The sequence below is a fragment of the Chlorocebus sabaeus genome, chromosome 10, assembly GCF_047675955.1.
Source record: "Chlorocebus sabaeus isolate Y175 chromosome 10, mChlSab1.0.hap1, whole genome shotgun sequence".
NCBI lineage: Eukaryota > Metazoa > Chordata > Mammalia > Primates > Cercopithecidae > Chlorocebus > Chlorocebus sabaeus.
Genome location: NC_132913.1, coordinates 48,604,776 through 48,628,247, shown reverse-complemented (window position 1 = coordinate 48,628,247; position 23,472 = coordinate 48,604,776). Strand labels below are relative to the sequence as shown.

The 23,472-nt window shown below is 43.8% G+C and overlaps 1 protein-coding gene across 1 annotated transcript; it reads right to left on the bottom strand.

Moving 5' to 3' along the window:
- Positions 1-9,139: 9,139 nt before the first annotated feature.
- Positions 9,140-18,908, bottom strand: TBR1 (T-box brain transcription factor 1). Its single transcript, XM_007965133.3, has 6 exons — positions 18,029-18,908; positions 17,299-17,453; positions 16,805-16,926; positions 16,083-16,241; positions 14,877-14,938; positions 9,140-11,763 (listed from the first exon to the last, which is right to left on the bottom strand). The coding sequence occupies exons 1-6, from the start codon at positions 18,718-18,720 to the stop codon at positions 10,905-10,907; spliced, it is 2,049 nt and encodes a 682-aa protein (XP_007963324.1). The 5' UTR covers positions 18,721-18,908; the 3' UTR covers positions 9,140-10,904.
- Between the last annotated feature and the right edge of the window lie 4,564 nt (positions 18,909-23,472).

Here is a 23,472-nt window from a genome sequence, read left to right as displayed (position 1 = left end):
GGGTATACACCCACAGGAATATAAATCGTTCTACCAAAAAGACACATGTATTTGTATGTTCATCACAGCACCATCATATTAGCAAAGACATGGAATCAACCTATATACCCATCAATGGTAGACTGGGTAAAGTAAATGCAGTACATACACACCATGGGATGCTATATAGCCATTAAAAAAAATCATGTCCATTGCACAACATGGATGCAGCTGGACGCAATTATCCTAAGCAAATTAATGCAGGAACAGAAAATCAAATATCACATGTTTCCACTAATAACTGGGAAGTAAACATTGAGTACACATGGATAGAAGAAGGGGAACAATAGACACAGGGGCCTACTTGAGAGGAGGGGTTAGAAGGAGGGTGAGGATTGAAAAACTACCAACAGGGTACTATGCCACCATTAATATCTGTTAAACTTTAAACACACACACACACACACACACACACACACACACACTACTGTTTCATTATAAAAACAAACAAAAAACCTAGAGTGTCTCCCAGACTTTGCATCGCAGACTTTGCAGCACACTGGAATCACTTAAGAATCTTTAAAAAATATAGATATGTGTATTTCAACACAAGATATTCACATTCTGATTTATTTGGGATGGGGTGTGAATCTGGGAATGATAATTTTTTAAACTCCCCTGGTGCTTCTAATGTGAAGCCAATGACCTAGAGGATGGGAGAAGTCACTGCTATTGTCTTCCCTCCACTCAGCTGTGCCTTAGTGTCAGGAAAGGGAAGGAGGCAGTTCATGTAAAGAACCACACCAACAAGTGTGGGCCTGCTTATCTCCAAGACCAGAAGTCACCTTGATTTTCAATAAATCAGTATGTTTGGAGGAAGTATGTGTGTGTACGTGTGTGTGTGTGTGCGCGCGTGTGCATGGTGGGAGGCAGGGAGAGAAAGAGAAAGGGGAGAAAAATATGAACTGCGAAAAAAAGAAACATAAAGATAAGATAAAGTCCTAAATAAAATAAAGCAATCTTAAAGAGAAATGCCTTAATGATTTTAAAAAACAAGCAAAAAACCCCTGCAGATCATCATGGAATATTGTAAAGAACAGTTTCTCCATCTTTACTCCCAATCACACTGTATGCCATACACTTAAGTGTGTTATTACATAAAAAGTGATTCCCACGGTTGCTAACATGTATAGTTTACCATTCTAGAAATGCAATATCAAAATGTGTGTGTAGAGACCTACAAGGCAACAGAACATTCTAGGCTAGTTAAATTAACAGTATCATTACGGCAATGTTTTTCAAACTTCAAGTCTCTATATATTAGAAAATCATGAAATAAATTTACTAGGTCATAACCAGAATTTTCTTTTCAAGGAAATTAAACACAAAAGAAAAATATCAGAGTATATCAAATGTGACACAGGGTAAACATTATTTTGTGAAACTTTTGTTTGTGGGCATGTACGTACGTTTATTACTGTGAGTCCCAGTTTAAAAATTTTGAAAGCCACTGCTCTAGAGGTAGTTCTACCCTAGCTCAGAACATTTGAACTCAAACTGCATAGGGAGTCAGAAGTCCACAAAACCCATGGCGTTTAAGTCTGGAAGGTATTTGAAAGATTAATTATAATTTCATTTTACAAATGAGGATAGTGGAAATCATAAAAAAAAAGAAAAGCCTCTTACTTGTGCCCGTAGTTTTCTACTGTACCATAGGAATCAAGTTTCTTTGAAATCTGTATTTTCAAAACTAATTTAATATGATATCTTACATACTAAATTTCCATGACACCAATTACAAATTTTCAGTTATATAAACACTTTTTTGACATGGCATTTTTACCAACTTCTTACTCAAATGTAAATTGTACTATGTGCAAATTAAGTAATAATAAATTTAAAGACTCTTGATCCTAATGTTAGGAAGTAGATACTTATTTACACAAATATGAGATTATTAAAAGAGCACTTCGGACTCCAACAGGAGATCCTCAAAGAGCACGCAGTCATGACAGCACCTAGAGCAGCAAAATGCAAGGAGTGTCAAAAATCCCCTATTTGCTTTTCTTGATTTTATGTTCTTTTTCTCCAGACTCATCAGGCTGCTATACATACACACCAGACACACTCACACACCCAATTTATATTTTGAAATATGACCCTAAAGCAAAAAGAATTTAAAATAAAATGTGTGTTACTTTAAAGTTTAAACTCAGGAACAGAGTTTCCTAAAGAAGTGGTAATGCAAGTAAAACTGTTTCTCATGATCTGCAAGGCCTGAATCTCTTAGGTTTTGTACCTTATTTTTTTGTGGCTATGTTGAGAAAGGGCTGATAGTGATGTATTTACTTAATAAGATATAGTGCAGATAATTGTAGAAACCCTTCCTATTGAATAGTGGCATGTACACTTCATATTGCAATCTTCTCAAGGGGTTAAATTAATATTAACTAAGAAAACTTAGCTTTTGAAAAAATTCCTCTTAATCTTTATCATGATAAACTTAGGTGAAGAGTACAGAGAAAGTGAATTGGTATCAGATGGTTCAAGGAAGGACAATCCAGAATGTCAATTAAAATGTATTAGGCTACAAGAAATAAGAAACCATGGAGTAGGGGAAGGCTGTTAGAAAATGGGTTGAAAAGACTATTAAGAAAAACATTAGCAGATCTTCTTTCCTCCACCTTATTCTTCCATATCACATGTCACATGTCTGGCAAGTTTTCTTAGGAGAGCCATATGAGGACATACCCTGTGAAAAGCAAACGCTATGGAAACCTGTAAAATAAATGAATGAATGAATGAGCGAGCAAAAAGTGAGAACCATGAAAGAAAAGCTGGAAGAAGGAAGGGAAAAGTGAAGGAGTTGCAGAATCTGTGATTCTCAATTACCCAAAGGGCTAATTATGATTTTAAATAGCTAAAAGAATAAAGATTAGCCTGTAATAAGGCCATTACATTTCGTTAAAAGGACACTGGTGAACTTAGTAAGAAAGATTGTAATGTCCGTGCAAATGAGAAAGCTAAATTGAAAAGGATCAAAGAAAGTATTGAAATATGGGTCCTAAGTACAACAAAAGCGAGCAGGGATAAATGCAGTGCCTCACCTAGCTAAGAGTGTTATGTGTAAAGAAGAGAACAGAAATACCAATAAGACACAAAAAATATCAAGTTGTCATTTCACAAATACAAAAAAGAAACAAGATAATGGAGAAGTGACTATCAAGAGATGAAGTAATATAGAAGTTCATAGGAAAAAAGTATAATAATGTGAGGAGGTGAAACAGGAAAACATATTCTACCCAATGTTTGTCCCCAAAACATTGCTTTTTTCCCCCAATTGCTTTTGGGGAAATAGAAAAGTTCTGACCTGAAATAAACACACTGATGAATCAAGCATAGATTTTATAAAGATTCAAGTTCAGGGTGGTAGCGTGAGAAAAAAAAAAGAGTAGGTTACAAAAAAAAGTTGTTGGCAAGAGAGTCAACAAGGGCAAAATGAGTGTCAGAGAGAGCAGAGTTGGAGGAGGAAAGAACAAATTTGTTGAGAAGGAAGTCAGTATATTTCTTTGCCTTTCTCCACAGGAACAAAGCAGAATGAAAGCATAAATTAAAAGAGTGAATCCCAAAGGTGAGTGAACTCTAAGAATTATTAAGAACACAGTCATTTTAACAAATAGCAAATTAAGGCAGAGGTAGGAAAAAAAAAAGATTTTATTTGAACAAAATATATAGCGTTAAATGGTAAGTAAACTGTGAAAGGATAAGTCCTCATTATAGTTTCTATTTTCTCAAAGAAAGGTGCTAAGTAGTAAACGTTGCTATTATTTGGTAAAAATTATCTCTGAAATTATAATTTTGCAATTCAAAAACACATTCGGTTATAAAAGTACTAGCCACCTTTTGAAACATATTTAATTAGGAGCAATACTTTGGCCTTCAGTAAATTCTCAATTGAGCAAGCCATTCAAAATAATAGAAAACTATATGACAACTGAAAAGTTCTCGTAAAATGTCCGTATTGATTGTTATGGCCTAACCTGAATCTGCATAACATGTATTTTATTCATTAAGGTCAAGGATGTTGAACTAAAAAAACATATGTGACAGCTTAATATTGTCAATACAAAGATTAAAGTAATTTAAGTAATTGTAACTCCACATAATAGCCTATAATTTGACTACATTACAAAGGGGTAAAAGTGATTTTGCAAATTCATATTTTAAATACAAAGAAAGTATTATCTCCTAGTGCACAGGGAGAAAATAACAACATCCTGGAGTTCTACAAAGAATAACCTTTTGTTGATAAAAGATGGCAAATGTTTGAACGTTCACGGGTGTGCATATCACAACTCAAAGAGGATATTTAAAACACATGCATGATTCAAACACACATATGTATCTGAAGTACTAATGCCTTCTATTAGCCTTCAAAGGCAGACTTACGTGTGCCCACAAATGGCAACCCAGCAGGCAGTGACATCAGTCCTAGAAATGATGTGGCCTGTATAGTGTGCAGTGAAATGCAGTGCTCTACTTGTTTGCAATGGTTTTATTTTTCGACTAGTTTTTATCACACTTGGCATGAACAAGGGAACATGTGCTTTGCTAAATTTGAACTTTTAAGATGAAACTGAATTAACTGAGAACCAAAAAATTGCTTCTGAATTTTCCTAAGATTGAAAAATGCCTTCCCTCTCATACTAGGAATGGCAAAATAAATGACAAATACATCTTGAAAGTTTAAATGTGAGCTAGGAAGACCCTGTGGTTTGAGAACAACATTGTTGGCTTTTTTCTTTTTTTAGACACCTGAAATAAGATAAGACTGTAATGTAAAGGCTTTTTCCCACATAGTACCCTTTTGCTAACATGAAGACACGTATGAAATCTAAAGCTAAAGAAACCTAATATAAGCACTTAACCTAATATAAGCACGATTTGCTTTCTTTGTCAACCAGAAAGTTTAATTAATTTACCATTTCTTAAAACTTAGTAACCATCAAAATATAGAGTCAACTCTTGCTCCAAAATTTAAACTTATATTCTTTCTTTTTTCTACTAGTGTTGGAACAAAATAACTATATTGACTAAAACAACCAGACACATATCCCTAGAGACACCCTCCCCTCCTAAATTCCCTCTTCCTTCTCATAAAAGGCATGCCCGGGTACCCAAGTATAAATACTTTGTATATAAAATGAGTGCCCTGTCATGCTGATATTTTTAAGGATTTGAATTCAAAATAATTTTAATACACAATTCAAGTTCTAAATTGCAGGATATGTTTATAAGGAATCTAGTGATAAGTAATAGGTCAAACAACCTGTAAGAATCAGCTTATAGTACAAGCCTCATTGCATTAATAATGTCACAGTTAGTATGTTTATTAAATTAAATATTACCAGCAAGGGTCTTCTAAATGCCATGTTCCTAATACTAGATTACATATTTATTTCAGAGTTAGCATAGTAAGAGGGGGAGCTATCACTAGAAGGTCTATTAAGCCATGTTTTTTTTTTTTCATTGCTTTAATAGAACTATTCAAATCAAATTTTTCACGCCATGCCTTGAACACCACTGCAAACCATACTGTGGGTGTAAAATACACGCAAGGAAGATATAATCAGCTCAGATGAGACCAGTGACTTGTACACCATCAAGTTTACTTTATTGTGAAAGCAATGGGGTTTTCTTTCAAGTGAATATATTTTTTAATGTGTGTGGCAACCTAACATACAAACTGAGGACGGGAACCAGGAAAACACACAAATCTCAGAGCAACTGAATTAAACCAAATATAATGCAATGCCTAAAATTTTGCCTAGTCTTCTCTGAGAGACTCTTATTTTGTTCTGGTAAAAGAAAACCCGACTGTCCAAAAGTAAATCTTGTTGCACTCAGACTATAACTTCAATAAATCACATACATTCAACTTCCTTAAAAAGTATCAGTTACTTTTTTAAAAACTGATTTTACTGATATTAGGCTAAAATATTACTCTTTTAAACATCAAAATTAGCCAAGCAATCACCAACATACCAGGGTCAATTAAATATGTTTAAAATTGATCACTACCTTTAAAGTTGCTGACTACTTCATAAGTACATTTGTCTAAAAATAATAATTGTTGCTGTTTCTTTCACGGGAGTCTACATAGGTTTGTTTTCATACAAGAGCATGGGTTCTACGTTTTTTCCCTCGTCTCATGGCCAAAATGCCTATATGACAAAGTAACTCAAATACACACACAAAAGGTGCTGCACTAGATAGAACAGGCTGAACATCTTATAAAAATCACTCATGAACACATATGTTGTCCAAATACCTATGAAGCATTTTAAACTCTGGGAATAGAAACGGTCTCTGTTCAACGAAGCTTTTGTTCCAAACCTGCATCTTAAGCAGAAAGCAGAGCATCCTTTAAAGCTTCAGTGCTAAAAATATAAATACTCAATATCACCCCCAAAAAAGGTGGGTCACAAAGAGTTGTAGCAGTGATATTTATATGAAAAGGTTAACTGCAGGGGATAAGAGGTTCAGAAAGTTATCTATAGACTCTAAATTGCTACAATTTAAAAGCTCCAGTGATGTAAGTCGGTCCTAAAAAGATAGAAACAACCTGATTTTTGAAACAAACTGTTAAGTAAGTTTCTGGTAGTCCGAAACAGAAGTCCACGCCCTAAATCCTATTCGGCTGCCAGGCCTGGCTCTGAAAGAGCAGCGGAGAGAGGCTGCGCGCTTAGGCCAGGGCCCAGGCCGCGGCCCTTCTCAACCCATGCTGCGGTCGGGGGTACTCAGAGAACTGCCTGGACTCGGGCTGAGACCCGCGGCCTGAGTTAGGCCTGGACTTCCAGTCTCGCCCCACAGCCTGCTTCTCAGCCTGGACCTCTGACCTGGATCCCTGACTGGGACAGCCCCGGGCGCCGCTGCCGGCCCGACGGCAAAGCAGGAAAGCCCCGGCCCAGGCCACAGGAGCCACCCCGCACCCGGGCGAGCTCTCCGGACGCCCGTCCCCGCTGCTCTGGGCTCGGGTGCACCAGGGCCAAGCTGCAACCTCGCCTGTGGGGGCAAGACCAGCCTGCCTCCCACCGCCGCAGCGCGCTTTGTTCCCGCCTCTGTCTACCCCGACGGGCGGCGTCCAACCAGAAGGTTGAGAACCCAGGCCGCAGCATCTCCTGGCCCGAGCAGCACCCGCCGCCTGCACGCTCAGCCCCGAGGGACATTGAAAATTAGTTAAGATGGCGCGGATTGCGAGTGGCGGGAAGGCACGAGCCAGAATACAGTGCTAGCCGCACGTTCGTCGTCTTTCTACCTCTTTTTGAAAATACACTGTTAAAAACTGAGGAAATCTGGGTTTACGGAAAGGAATCGTCGTTCCTCTCAGGCTGTCTCAGGAGAGAAAAGGCAACTCTAACAGGGGACGCGAACTTTGATTCCCAAACGGCCTCCCAAATCTAGACTTTGATTTCCTTGGAACAGCAGTAGCCTCTCAGACGCACTGACAGTGTCATTTCACCAGACACCCAAGACTTTTTGGAAGCGAGGAGAAATGATCATGTTTTAAAGGGACAAGAAATCACAATGCCTCCGAGAGGAGCGCGAAGCTGCAAATTTACCTCACGCTGACTCAGTCCACACAGCAGATGGTGGCAGAGCTGCAAGGGAAACGACCTCCCCAATTTTTTAAAAATACTTCCTAATATCAACCAAAGCGCGTCTTTCAGAACAAGGCACTACGTTCCTGTGAAATCTATCCTCGGCTCCTAAGAGCTTCGTTTACGCACATGACACCGACTCTTTTGCTCAAGGTGATTGTCCAGAGGGCGGCGGGCAGGGCCGGGCAGCGCCGGGTTTCCGGGCTCCTGGGCTCCCGAGCTCCGGCGCTCCCGCGACCCGGCCTGGGCGGAGAGCAGAGGGCGGCCCCCGCGGCCCCGCGGCCTAGAGCCCCGGCATCCCGCTGGCTCCCCGGCCCTGCGCCCCACCGACCGCACGTGCTCCTCCTCCTCGGCAGGAGTGGGCGGCGGGGTCGGAGGAGCGCAGCCAGGGTCGAGTGGGTGATGACACAAATGCACTGCTCCACTTCAGTCGCCACACATGCACTGTGTCTTGTACTTTTGTCCTCTTACTTAGTTCTTAGATGTGAGGAGGGAAAAGAAACACAAAGGAAATTCAGTCCTCGCTTTTCTATGTGGCAGACAAAACTCCACGGAACGCCGTCTAGTGGTGGAATTGTCCAGGGAAGGCAAGTTAGTTTTATCCTCCCACGAATTTTCATTTTAATTAGAAATTTGAGGCCTCTTTACATCCGTCAAACTGCAGAGAGGACACAGGACAATGTCTAGGTAAAGGTAAATTTAGTTCTGTAACCTGAGGCTGGCCCAGACAAAGCAAGAATATCTAACCATTTTCCGCCTCTTGCCTGGATCACCTTTCTTTGGAGACAAAAGTACAAAAGTCTCTTCTCCACGAGGTAAACAGTTCTGCGGGCTCCACTAAGACGCAGCGCCCTCCAGGTTGGAATTTCGCATTTCTACATTTGTTCCCCAGGTGTGGATCTGGCCTGGATAGGACTGGCATAAGATTCCACTACAGAAGGGACAGAGCAGTGTCCCTACCCCCACCCCAGATACCTCCCAGAAGCAGTTCTAAGTTCAGTGGTTAAAAAACGGCCCTTTCGCGAGTTTGTTCTACGGGTCTTTCGCCATCCTACCCCTGCCCAATCTTCGGAAACCATCCACTCGAGAAACGTAGGCTGTTCTGTGTCTGCGTTTACAGATTCGCCACTCACCTCCAAGGCCTCGTATGTACAACCAGAATTTACTAAATCTGCGGTCAACATCCTATTTTGACATGCATTTAAATTACACCCTACTTTCAGCCAACGCCTCCCGCCTTACTCTGTGAAATTTAAAGAAATTCTTAACTCCTTATTTAAAGAACCTCCTTTTCCTGTTCGCATTACTTCCAACTTCAGAGAGAATCAGATAAATATGATGAGAAAAGTGCATATGTTTTCCTGAAAAAAGAAAATAAGCACAGAAAAGTGAAATTTGGCTCATAGGTAGCCAAATAATTATAAATAAGAAGAAAAAAGTAGTTCCTGGAAGTACTATAAAACAAATTTAATGGGGGAATGGGAGGTGGCTTCCATTACACAGGCTGCCCATATTGGACTGGGGACGGGCTAGTCTTCCTTAACCCTTAAATATCATCACCTATAATAATTAAATTATTTTCAAACTGTAAACTGCTTTCAAACACCATAGTTAGTGTTTTTACCAGGTTTATTTTACTTGTTATACACAGACAATACAAACGAGCAAAAAACAAAACGTTTCTCAATGGAGTGTGTTCTTGTATAAATTATTCAGTTCACAGACAAAACGAAACAAATATAAAAATCACAACATTAGATTTACAGAAGAGCCAAAATATACACACGTTTAGACCCTGAATTCCTATTAGGAAAAAATCCCCCCATGGACTGGAATCTAGATTGAATATTGTGTATGATGCATATTTCACATTAATTTTTAAATACAAAAGAGTATAGGTTTGCTACACAACATTAGAAATCCTACTAATCTATTTCCAGGGGGATTAATGCTCCTTATCAAATATAACAAGACTTAGGGGAAGATCAGTCTTACTTGCATTAATGCTAGTGTTCTCCCAAGGAAGTCAAATTTCAGCTGTTTCTAGGTGGTGGGGAAGTCATTTTCAAAACTAAAATGCAGTAAAATATACAACTCACACAATTCATCTTCACTAGACTACACTATAGTTACCAACAATTCAGTCATCTATATCATTAATAGAGTATTCATTACAAAGATTTACAGCATATAAAGGTGGAGGGGGTACTGAAAGATATTCAGAAACAGTTTGTCAGCATATTTGGCACCTGCACAGACCAGTAATGGATTTGGCACTTTGGGGAAAAACAAATAAGGCAAAATAATATTGCTGATGTCGAGCTATTCTATTTAGAAGGAAGGGGGGGAACATACAACTCCAGTTGACTTTGCTTTGCAGGCATCATGCCACTTAATCGACTTGCCTATGAACAGACACCTATCCTTTAAAGGTGTTTGGGTGGATTCTCCTTAGCTATTTGTGTGCATTAGGGCACATAGTAATTATTTCATGCAACGGATTGAGGAGAAGTGGGAAACCCATCACTGTTGAGTATTTCATGTTTCTAGAGCCTCTTAGAATATTATCTCACAAGAAAATTAAAAGAGAGAGAGAAGAGAAAGTATGAGAGAGGAGAGAAAGAAAAGCAAAGAAAGAAAAGGAAATAAAGGTTAAGCATGAACTGGTTTTGTGCCTTGACGAGAATAAAAACTAGCCATTCGTTACAATAAATTAACACTATGTACAATCATTTCACAGGCTTTGTTCCACTAAAATTATTAACATCCCTACCATCCATCCATCCATCCATCCACTCGGGGATAAGAAAGGACGCGCTGGGTGGGTCCAGGTTCTAGAGTCAACATCCTATGGTTAATGTGGAGGCCGAGACTTGGCGGGTCGGAATCGCTGCTGCCTGACAGGACTGCCCAGGTCTCCTAAAGGTGAAGAGTTTCATTACAAGAAAGAGAAGTAGGAGGTAAGAGAAAGGCGAGGGGGAAGAGGATTGTAGGAGGATAACTCCACAGAAGGAGAGTAAGTAGGAAAACCAAAAGGTTTACAGCAAAGTTGAAGGTCGGTGCGCTAATTGCAGAGACTGCTGTGCAAAAAAAGGTTAAAATCACGCTCGGAGACCTGCACTTATTCGCTGCAGACGGCCATCGAGGGTCAAATAAAATGAGGGGGTGCGCAAGGAGGAGTATGGGGTGGCGGAGCTGGGGAAGAGCTGTGTGGGGCTGGCTGGGGGTCCGGGCCGCGGCGGGGCCGGGGCGGGCAGGGACGGCCTAGCTGTGCGAGTAGAAGCCATAGTAGCCGCTAATGTCCTTGGCGCAGTTCTTCTCGCAGTCCCGCTGGGCCAGCACCTCGCTCTTGAGCGGGGACGAGCTCTCGGACACGGGCGTGTCGGCCGGCGAGATCCGCCTCCGCTTGGCCTGCTCGTAAATCCCCGAGTCGCTCGAGTCGATGGACTTGATCGAGGAGGGCGTCTCGATCCAGCTGGAATCGGACAGGTCCTTGGGCTTGGCGTCCTCGGCGGCGCCGGGCGGCAGCGGCGAGCGCTCGGCGGCCAGGCCCTCGGCCTCCTCGCCCAGGTAGGGGTTGGCGCCGGCCATGCGCGCGGCGGCCGCGGCGCTGTTGGGCCAGCAGGGCAGCACGGAGCCCGACTTGGTGCCGCAGTACTGCGGGGGGCTGCGGGCGCCCCAGCCCGACGGGTCGGCGTAGTAGCCAAGCGGGCGGCCAGTGCAGCCTGCAGCCTGCAACGGCAGCGCCTTCACGCCCGCCGCCGCGTAGGAGAGCAGCGTGGCCGCGTTGCCCGCGAAGTCCGTGGCCGTGTCGTAGGCCGAGGCCGCGAAGTCCAGCCGGTTGTTGGCCGGCGTCACAAACCAGCGCTGCGGCGAGGGCGCGCCCGGGTCCTCGGCCTGCTGCGGCGACAGCAGCCCGTTGGTGTGTGGCACGCTGCGGTCTGTACCCGGCCCGGGGCCCGCGCCCGCGCCCGGGTGGAAGCGGGCCTTGGCGTAGTTGCTCACGAACTGGTCCTGCAGGAAAGAGCCGGCCATGGCGTAGCGGGCCCCGGGCACGATCTGCGAGCGCGGCGAGTCGTTGGGCGAGGGGGTCAGGCGGTCCATGTCACAGCCGGTGTAGATCCTGCGGGGTAGGGAGAGAGAGAGAGAGAGAGCCGAGGGGTGGCGCGGAGGTCCCTTGGGGTGGGGGTGGGGGCAGAAGGGAAGGCCACCTCCACTTTTCGCCCACCCCCACACCCTCCATCTACAAACTTGCAGTCCAGAATTTCCTGGAGAATACAAGAGGCCACAGACCTCTATCATTCCCAAAATAAATCATGGTATTATGAAGGAGCCAATCTGTCTATGCAGGGACCTGAGCAAGATGCAGACCATCAAGGGAACGACTTCCCTCTTCTCTTGCTCTCGTCAAGTATACTGGGGTACTGAGAGAGGGGCACAAGCAAGGGCTTTCATCTCACTTCTCCAACATTTGTGTGCACATTAAGGCAGATTTACCTAGGGACTAAGATGCTCTTTGCCCATTGGGCCTTTCCTCTGCGGTCAGAGTTTCTGGGTGAAATTTCTAAACAAGGTACTCACTCCTCCACCCTTTTAAGACCTATGTCCATTTGATTGTTCAGGTCATTTCTCTCCTTTTTCTAGATAGTTTCAGAAACCCCTAGGGAAAAGCCGCGCACGCAGAAATCATCAAAGACTCTTCACCCGTGTTCTGGAACTCGAGTTTTGCTGCTGGAAGCCTGCAAGGTACTTGGTATCTATTGTTTCCCCTATGTGAAACTTTCACTCCCACGTCTATTAATACAAACAAGAATTACTACTCAGAAACAATAGTCATCAATCAGAAATATTCTCTTAAAACAAAAGGTGTTCTTTACTCTGACCTGCTTTTCCTAGCTTTTGGTCCATTACGGCAGAAACTTCGGGGCAAACCTACGGTGCACACCTACTGTGCACTTACCAGCCTACTCCGTGCAGTGGACCACTAATAATAGCTAACCTTTACGAAGCTTGACTATATGCCAGGCATTGCGAACTAGGTAACTTTTATTATCCCACTTTACTGATGAGGAAATTGAGGCAAAAGGACGTTAAATAACTTGCCCAACCACCGACAGTGATTGTGTTGTTGGGAATTACCTTAGATAAAATAATCAAAGATTAACTTTAGGCCCTGGGCCTAGAAAATCACATTAGAATTGAGAGGAAAGCAAGGGTTGGATGAAGATTGGTAGAAGTGTTTTCTCATACACATGCACACATGCCTCCCTTTTTATTTAGCTCACACATAAATGTTTTAATCTTTAGTCAACAGACTGTTTTGAAGGAGAACCTCAGTCTTGTCAGACCTTAATCCTTCAGGGAGGAGATTCCCTGGTGAGTGGCCAAGCAAGCTCCTAGTACCCCATGAACCCTTATACTTCTCCCTCTTTCTCCAAAATTGAGCCATGCCCAAGTAACCAACGTAAAAGGGGAAAGGAAGAGTGTCATAAACCAGTCAACTCTTCCCTATCCCCTAAAGATATCAGGTGTTTTTTTGTTTTGTTTTGTTTTGTTTGTAGAGGTAAAGAAGTTTTTATGAAAAATTTAAATTGATTTAACATCAAAGAGGAGTGGCTTTTCCAACAGAAGGCAGCCAGAGGAGGAGGGGCATGTGAGAGTTTTGCTGTGGCGGCTCAGGTCCATTCTGTTTAGTGCACAAAATTTCCCTCCTGAAATTGAATTCCAGTTTCAAATAAGAGAAGTAGAGGGAGGCAGGAAGGGAACATAACTAGCAAGGTGCAAATATCTTCTCTGTTTATCACCACAATATTTTAAAAAGAAAAAAGCAGTCTGCAAAAGATACAGTTTAGATGCCCATCCAGGTCCCACCCACTTGGGATTGCTGAATTGATTTGTGCAAAATAAAATGCTTTTGAACAGATGTTCACAACAGAATTAAAACCTCAAAATCTACAGGACTCTCCTCCGACATCTCTAGTCTCTTGGGCCACACACTTTCCACTGTGCTGGGCACACCTTTTTAGATTGTGAGGAATAGAGTAGCCAAGTTTTTATTCTGGGGAATCATATTGATGAGACTTGCTTCCTTTGGAGTACTTTTGAAGAATATATATAGTGGTTATAGGCAGTAATATCAATGACTCTCTTTTAAATTATTAGAAAATATCAGGAGGGATAGTTAGTATCCGCTTGGAGATGGAATAGAGGCAGTCACTTGTACCTTTCTCCACACACTTAATCTATGCTAGTCAAAGGTAGCTTCAACTTTTTAGCTCTGTCTCCGGCGCTCAATGTAAGCCATGAAATTAAGATGTATGTACCCTTTCCTTTTATGGTCAGAAAACATGGGGGAACCCCACAATCCAGATTTAGATTTATAACACTATCTGAACTCTTAGGCACTATGGACCCTGAGTGAGAATTGCAGAACAAGCCCAGAAAGCATTCAGTTTACACCTACTGTTGCCCCCAGAGAACAGCCTTTTGATACAAAAGAGGGAGGTAAGGGAGGCCTAAAGAAAAGGGCACCAGCATGTTTAATTAAAACACACCTAGATACAAAAGAAAGAGGAAAATATTTTTCTTTTGAAGTTTATAAATAATACACAGCAACACTGTCTGAATCTTTCCAAAAGCCTAAAATGACCATAACAGTGGTTCTGCTCACGAACTCGCCTGTGGTGGTTGCACATTTGTATTCAGTCCATGGTAAACTTGCACAGGAAATGCTATTACACAAAACTTGGAAATAGGTAAATAAAAGTCACATATGCTAAGGAGACTGGTAACAACTGCCAGAGGAGCCACATGCACTTTTAGGCAGAATTGCCCGTTTCAGACATAGACAATCTGAGCTGAGCATCTGCAGCGCCACATACAGTACTCGCATCCGGGAACCGGGGCAGCCTCCCCAGCCAGCCAGCCAGCCCCAGAGGCCCCCCACAACTTTGTAATCCACAGGAAAGCTAAAATTAGGTGGAGGAAACCTCTGACCAAAAACCACACAAGTACCAAGCCACAAGGTCACCAGAGAGAAGGGGAACCAACAACAACAACGACGACAAAAAAAAAAAAAAAAAAAAAGAAGAAGGAGGAGGAGAAGAAAGGGAAAACCTCTAAAACAACCTTGTCTTCACACATTCCAGCTTTCAAAATCCTTGTACATAATAATCCACCTTTGACCTAAAGCCCAATTCCACAACTATTTGAAAAGGAAAATACAAAATTACTTACGTGTCATAATTATCCCGAAATCCTTTTGCAAAGGGGTTGTGATCTATTTTCAGTTGTGTAATCTGGCAAAGAAAAAAATGAATGTTATCTCACTTTTTTTACATGAAGACTGGGTGTTTGAGAATATATCATCTGCCACTTTTACAGGGGCTTAAGGCCTACAATTTATTAAATAGCAAGGTTTTCCTAACTGAAAAATTTGAGAGATTGAGTGGAAAGGAAGTATCATGAAAGTTATGAGGAACATATTTAAATTAACGATACCTATAACTAAAGGACTGCTTTCAGTTAGCTCTCCTGTTTTTTTCTAAATTGATTCAAAATCACATTTTTAAAATGCTTGTTACACACAGTGTACTTATTCAGACAAAAATCTTTAAGGAGAACTTGAATTCATCACTAAATGTTGACTATTTTAAGTATTTTATATTTTAAAACATTTGTCGCTTCTGACTCACAACCTGAGAAACCACAAGTTGCATCTTAAAATCAGGTTGGATTTAAAAACATGTTTTAATTTCTGATATTATCATTTAAGTAAAAAAAAAAAAAAGACAAACACAAAAACCCCTATCACTCCTAGAAGTTAAATCAGTCACTAAAATCAGTTTTTGCAAACTTGCAAAATCGGAAGAGGTTCAAGTGCTAGAAAGCTCAATCCATAGCCCTTAGTAATTTGATTTATTGTAGTTTTCACATATATGAATGTGTATGTTCTTTTGATCTCCCAGAACAGTGATGTTTGTTCATTTCAGCCATCAGTTCTGAGATGGAAAAAAAAGAGAGAGAGAGAAATTTTTTTTTAGATGCCAAAGCTTGCCAAGAATAAAATGCACGGGGAAATCTGCTTGTTTTCTAAAGGAAAGAGAGACTTAAAAAAAAAAAAAAAAGTAGATTTTAATCTGTTCTAGTTCGAATCCCAAATTAAAACTCCCAAAAGAAGAGTCTTTAGAAATCCTGGCCACCTCAAAGGTGGCCCGGGTAACCCGCGACGAAAACAAATAGAAAGCATTTTCCCACCGGCTTGGTGTTTAGGAAAGGTGCGGTGGGCAGGCCCCTAGCCCTAGGCCTTAAAACGCACAGCGGAGCCAGCTGTTGCTGATGTTAGCGCTGCTAGTACCCTAGACCTGCACGGCGGGAGGATGTGAGAGGGTGGGAGAGATGTCTGTGCCGCCCGCCTCGCGCCCAGCCCCTAGGTCTCCTTACATCCGTGTTCTGGTAGGCGGTGACGGCGATGAACTGAGTCTCAGGGAAGGTGAATGTCTGCACGCGGCCGGGCTGGCTGGTGTCCTCCGTGCCGTCCTCGTTCACTTCCACCACATGCAGACGGGGCTGGTACTTGTGCAAGGACTGTAAAACCACCATCTGTCCGGCGGAAAGAAAGGGGAGCGCCGGGTGGCGTGTTAACGCGGTCGCTGTGCGCGTGGCTGTGTGCGCCCCGCTGCGCGCCCGGACTGGCGGAGGCAGCCTGCAGCCAGCCTCCCAGGCTAACTGACCGCGGGACTCGCCTGGCTGGCGGCTGACTGGCTGGGGCAGACCGGCCTTCGCACCTCTGGGAGCGAAGATGAGCCGGGGCACCGGAGAAAAAGGGGAAGCCGACCGCCCGATCCTCAGGGCCCTTCTCCTAGTCCTCCTGTAAGGAGGAACAAAGATTTCCACAACCTGCAGATCTTGTGGGGTTTCTTCTCAAAATCAATCAGTATTAGTACTTGGGAAGGTCGGGCACTCCAAAATTGGGCCGACGGGGGTGTTGTCAATGAGAACAACTTCATAAATTTAACATAAATTTGGAGGGTGGAAATCCAATTTTTAAGTCTTTTTAATGAAGCAAAGAAACGTGTATCCAGTTCCATATGCTGCTTTGCACTGACGAACTGGATGTCAGGGAGGAAGGGGTGAGAGAGAACACGAGCGCTTGAGCCACTGACCTGCCCATTGTTATTTGAAGCTCCTTTGTTGTTCGTAAGTTTTAATTTTCCAAAAGAGATTTCTTGGCGCATCCAGTGGGCCCCAGTATTGGGGGAATCCGGATGCATATAGACCCGATTTCCTAGAGAAAGAAATACGTTGTTTACATATGCCCCCGGCACTGCCCAGTCCCAGCTCCTCACCACGTAGGACACACACACACACACACACACACACACACACACACACACACACACCTTACTCCACCGTGAAGCCCATTAGCTGGGGCTTTTTTAGGCCGTTCTTTCTTCCTATTAACTGGGGGTGATTAAAATAGCTTTTGCATAATCCTCCCCCTTCTCGCAGCTCAGTCTGTCCCCCTGTCCCCCTCGTTTCCTTTTAGAAGTCATTGGCCGATCGTTTTAAAAGTCGCTCGAGCCAGTCCACAAAGGCTTTAATTAATCATTCTCACCTAAATAAGTGTCAAGAAAATGTGTTAATTGGAAGGACTTGCCTTGCACATTGGTGTCCGCTTTGCCGCAAGGAACCCATTTGCCTCCTTGAAACCTCCAGTGATTGGGATCCGCCAAAATCACATCCACAAAAATATTGTAATGAGCCGTGGGATCGAGACCAGAAATGTTAAAACTTAAAAAAGGAAACATGCGCCTATTTAAATTAAGGGGTGGGGGGAGAAAACAAGGAAAAAAGAAACATAAATGTTAAAGATTAAATGCAAGAAGCGGGGCGCCAGATAGCAAAGCAAAACTTGTTCTTGCAGCAAATAGGGACGAATATTTGATGGGTTAGAAAAAGGGTGATGGGAGAAGAAAAGAAGTGCAACCCAAATCAGGGAGAGCGGCGGGTGAGCTGGAGTGGGAAGGCGGCAGGTATCACTGCCCAGGTGGAGAGAGAGGTTGGCGACCTGCGTCTCCACCTGTCCGTGCATGCCAGTGTTGATGCGTCCCTCCCATCGCCCAGCCGCTGGCCGGGGCTCTTCCTTTTTCTTGCCTTCCTCTGGCCACTGACTGGCTCTCCAACCACGTACCTAGAACGGGGTGCCCCCCACCAACATCCCCGTGGCGGTTATCCCTTCCACTTTCCCCCTTTCCAAAACCAGCCAACTCTAGGGCGCCTTCCACTCCGCTCCCGACCCCAAATCGTCGCTGCCGCGGCAGTCACAACCTAGGTGCACTTGTCCCCGGCTGCGCCTGGAGCAGCGGCAGCCAAAAATGTAGTATTACCTTCCCTGTTTGGTGATGATCATCTCCGTTTGGTGCCGGTGAAATTTCAGCCAAAGAGGCCTGTTGCACAGGTACACCTGTGCTTTGCCGGGCACCAGCCCCGGCTGGGTGGAGGAGAACTGGTAGAACGGAGCTCCTTGGTAGGAGTGGCCGTACTGCTGTGGGTAGGGGTAGCCGGCCGTGGGGTATCCCTGCGGCGAGGAGTTGGACAGGAGGCTGTTGTAGGCTCCGTTGGTGATGACCGGGTGGTGGGCCATGTAGCGGCTGGGGCTGCCGATGGAGAAGGCGGGGTGCGCCGGTCCGTGCTGGCCGGGGTACGGGAACATGGCACTGGGAGCAGTGGCCGCAGACTGTGGCTGGCTGGACTGAGAGAGGAGGTAGCGATCTGCAGCAGAGCCATCGAAACTGTGACGAAGCTCAGAGACCCCGTCCAAGACAGGAGAGAGTTTACTTCTCTGGACGTCCCCTGGTGAGTCCTTGGAGTCAGGAAAATTGTCTGTATCTGACTGATTCGTCATCCCCCTGGTAATTTTTTTCAAAGGTGAACTTCTCTCCAGGTTGTCAGTGGTCGAGATAATGGGATGATCGTGCAAGACAAGCTCGGATCCGCCTGAATGTGGGTAGCTGCTGCTCACATTGAGAAATTTCTTGGAGAGCATGATAGAAGGAGAAAGGCAGTGCTCCAGCTGCATAGCTCTAGAACCTGAACACTCGCCCTCCCGTTCCTGGTTTTTAAAGTCCTATTTATCATAAACTAGAAATCCACAGACCCCCTCACTAGACAGAAAGCACTTCAACCAGCAAATGCTTCTCAAAGGTTTGATTTACTTTTTTTTTCCCTGGGAGAAGAGATTGGCCAATTGACACTATGCAGCAATCAGAAAAGGCTCACTTTTGATCTTGCTGCTTGTGCAGCCGATGAAACGGCTCCTGCCATTGGTTAACTGCTGACAGTAATTTAATTAGATAGACATTAATTAGGATAATCACCTGGCTCCTGGTAGCGACGATCATGGCAAATTGAAGGGGATGATTTTATTGTTGGCTTGGGGGGTGGGGAATGTGTGTTGGTTTACGTGAGCACTGTTGTGTCACCTTTAAGCTTTGTGACCACTGCTTTAGGAAGATTCAAAGATGTGCAATTTACTAAACATTTCCTACCTTCCCCCCCTTCCCCCATTTAGAGCGGAGGGGCGGAGGAGGGAATTCGACGATGCTAGGAGACTTTTCGGATCTGAATGAGCCAAATATTCAGTTGAATGTAACGATTTCAAGTGCAAAGTATACAAAGCGCGAGCCGGTGGCCTCTTCTCGCCCTGTAAAAGTTCCAGAGTCTGTCTTTTCCAGCTAATACAAAAGCACACAACACCTGAGCTGGTGCTTTGTGAGCAGGTCCTACGTGTCCTCGGCGCCCCCACCCCCACCTTTTAAACTGCAAACATAAATAAATAAATCCCTGCTGCTGAGAGCCACAGCGACAAGCAGAAGGGGGGGAGAAGAGGGGGCGAAAAGCAGCAACTCACCCACCAATCCACCCACCTCAGGAAGGTTCGGTTTCTTGTTTGAGCACAGAAACAGTGACAATCTATGATCTCCTTTTTAAGTTTTGAAATAATCATAAGCTGTCGGGCTAAAATGCCTTAATGTATTTGCAGTGATGTTTACCGGGTCTTTACTAAATATTTTATCAGCGAACTTGGTTGCAGATTATCTGAAGAGCATCTAACTGGGGGTAGGCGCCATGCATCCTTCTCGTCCCTCTGCATATCCTTCTCTCTGAGGTACTGGCTTGGCGACAGGTTCAAAAGCTTCGCCAGGAAAAGAGAGGGCCGAGTCCCCGTGCAAATGGGCTCGTCAGAAGCGCTGATCTGGGGAGACAGAGTGGAAGTGGTGTCAACACAGTAATCGCTACTGAAAACGTGTATGTGTGTGTGTGTGTATGTGTGTGTGTGTGTGTGTGTGTGTGTGTGTGTTTAATGTTTATATAATCTGGAGGGGAGAAAAAGCATCCATGCCAGTAATTTTAAAAGGAAAAAGAATCTAAAGAGGAATAGAAAAAAACCAATTTAAAAGGATGTTGGCACAAATAAATAGCACGAGGCCCAAAGAGACCCCGAGGTGTAGGGAGGAGGTCTCTCAGCATCCGCTCTACAGAGGAGCCCAGCCCTCGGCCTGAGCCAGAGGGCCAACAGCGGCAGAGGCTTTTTTCTGCCCAAAACTGCCTCCCGCGGCCCGGCGCTCGCTGACCTGCCCTCCCGCGGCTTTCGTCCGACGCCGAGCCGCGCGGGAACGAGCAAGAGGAGCGCCGCCCGGAGCTCCACTCGGCCCCGAGAGCTGGCCGGCCCGAGGGCGGGCTCCGCCCGGGGGAGTGAGGGAGCGCGGGTCGAGCTGCGTCTGGTGCAGATCCCAGGGGCACACGCTCTTCCCGTGCTGGAGGCGCGGCATGGGCACCTCAGCCGGGGGAGCTTCTGGCTTCGAGCGAGCGCGTCTGTCCTTCCCGTACCTGGGGCAGCTCCCAGAGTGAGAGCAGCGCTTGGGGACATTGGGTGGGGTCCTGAGCATGGGCGGAGACGGGTTAACCAGACTCGCCGCTTCGCCACTGTGGTGCATTTTCAGAGCGGCCCCTCGGTGGGCTGAGCGGTCAGCGCTGAGCCGAGACTGCGCCCCTCGAGGCGGGCTGGGCGCCTTGGCTACAGAGGGCACCAGCTGCGGCCTCCATCAGGGCGCCGCGGGCAAGGCCCTGCGCGGGCGGCCTGGACAGGGCAGGTTGATGACCAGATGTCCCAGACTAAAGCCGAGACAATTTTCTGGGATAAAAAGAGAGCCAGACCCATTTTTCCTTTCGAAAGCAAACCTCAGCTCTTGGTCAGGAAGCTTCATAAACAAGCAGTCTTAGCTGTTGAGTCGTTGGGGTGCGTGGGAGGGGAGTAGGGGATGCCATTTGACACTTGTTTTTCTACCCTTGACTTTCTACCACCATTTGCCTCATGAGAGGCTTTTGACCTCTTGACTACTTTTGGCTACTTTCGTTTCCGTCTTTCTCCCATCTTCAACTTCTCTGTCCCTGAGTGCCTCTCCCTCCGTTGCTTCGGAAAACAGTACTTTCCTCCGTTCTCAGTGGGACAGAGCCTTAAGTGTGTAAAGAGGTGAGACATCACCTGGGCTCTTTTTGAGACTTTGCCATTCTGGACACCCTAAACTGCTTTTTTTTTTTTTTTTTTTTTTAAGGGAAGAATGCTAAAATGAAATGTTAAGGTGTTAAAGGATAGAAAAGGGAAAGAGTGCACCTTCTTCAGAGTTTTTAAGGAATTGATGTGCTCTCTGACCCCACTTTGGATTATAGGTAACAAATTCAGTGACTGCTCAAATATAGGCTATGCCTTGAATTTATATATACTAAGGAAAATTAAGGCTTTTCTCAGAATCACCAAACGTGCCTGTGAACCATACTTCTAAAAGGCCAGGGCTTCTCAAACCTTAAAGTGCATATGAACCACACCAGAATTCTTGATTATGATTCAATAGGCCTGGGGTGGGGCTTGCTTTCTGTATATATAACAAATTTCCATAAGACCCAGATGCTATTGGTCCAGGCAGATGACACTTTGAATGGTGAGGCCAGAGCTTTCAGTGCCGCCATACTAGTCTGAGAGAAAAGCAGGGACATTTCTGCACTAGAGACAAACAGTTTTGTTTCCAGAGCTGCTTTACCTCTGCATGGTGGAGGAGTAGATATGCTCACATAAGCATGCTTGAATGCGTGCACGTGTGTGCGCACACATAGTCTTAAACAGCTTCCTGAGTTTGTGATTAAACGCATCTTTTCAATGCCTAACTGGGCCTGGGACATCAGGCTGCTGTGAAAATAGCTGTACATTCCAAGACAAAGGTGTTCACTGAGCCTCGCCTCTTAGGGCATCTTGATTTTGATCGACTCCAAATCTACAAAAATATAGGTTTTTGCTAGCAAAGATTTTGACAAGGTTCTGAAATTGGGAATGTCACCAACATGAACCAAGTGACAGTAAGTGGTGTGTGGCTACAGGGAGTCCAGGAAGATGGGGTGATCAAATAAGGGCAAAAACAGGCAAGGTAAGCCTTCCCAGTCACAGGATTCAGGATATTTTCAGAGGACTAAGTGGAAAACAAAAACAAAAAACCCTTTCAACCCACATATTGAGAATAGTTCTTGAAATGTTAAGGCCTTCTTCTGAGGGCACTGTGCCCCCCAGAAATCACTGACTAGCACTCATTAACAACATCTGCGAAATAAGTTAGAGAATCTTATTTGTAAAGGGAAAAATCATATCCAAAAAGCCTGCACACAAGTTTGAATTAGGCAAAATAAAACTTCACTAACTTCCACTTATATTTTAATTTTAAATGGTTAAATGTAATCCCAACAACTTCAATACATTTTACATGTCCTACATAAAATATACTGTCACTATATCTGAAACAATAAACCACAGGACAAGCAAGAAATGCTCAGAATACTTCTTACTCCACCAAAAAAGATATTGTGAAACATACTGGGAATTTAAGCCATTTCTACTTTCAGTTTCTGGTAACTTCACTAGGCAACCAATAAGAGCCTAGACTTGTTCCAGTAGGACAGTAACTTGATCTATCACAGCACTCATAACAGTTCTAGTAGGTTAAGTTAAATTCCAAGTCCCCATGTAAAACCTTCCTTTAATGAAGCCTTAGTAATACTCTCACCATATTTTCACAAGCAAGGGTGCAGACTAGAATTAGATCTTTGTCTCTGTATCTTTTGCCATACTCCTTGGTATAATCAGTATGGTTCTGAACCGTAAGTAATAACAGGGGCAGTTACTTTTGTACATCACATTAGAAGTTGGTATTAGCCATTTTTTTTTCTCTATTAGAAAACTGGGTAGTCCTAATTTAGAAAAGATGAGACCAAACAATAACAAAATTATTGCTTATAAGCTTATATTAACCTCACATAATGACTACTTTTCTCATTTTGCTTTTTAGACATTATATACTTTCTGTAGTTATTTTAGATAAAAGTCCAGTAGAGTCTGCAGTAGCCAGTTCCCAGTTTCAAAACTGTTGGTAGAAATGTACTCTTTTAAAACATGATAAAGTCTAAATTAAAATTGCTCCCTTTTCTTTGTAAATGTACTCCTCCAAAATCCTAAAAGTATAATATGTTTATAAGAGAGCGAGTATTCAATATTTAGCTTATGACAAATGCTAATAAAATGTCAACATTTTTTCTGAGTTACTAATTAGGTAGCCACTCATTAATGGAAATCATTATACATTTGTGAAATTTTGTTATCACACTGATGTTTTATGTGTTATAAGATCTTAAAATGCAAAGGCAAACATATCTTTGTGTGAGATTTCTAGACCACTGTCAAACGTTATTCCATCAATCCCACCCATTGCCAAAAAGACCTCAGGAAGCA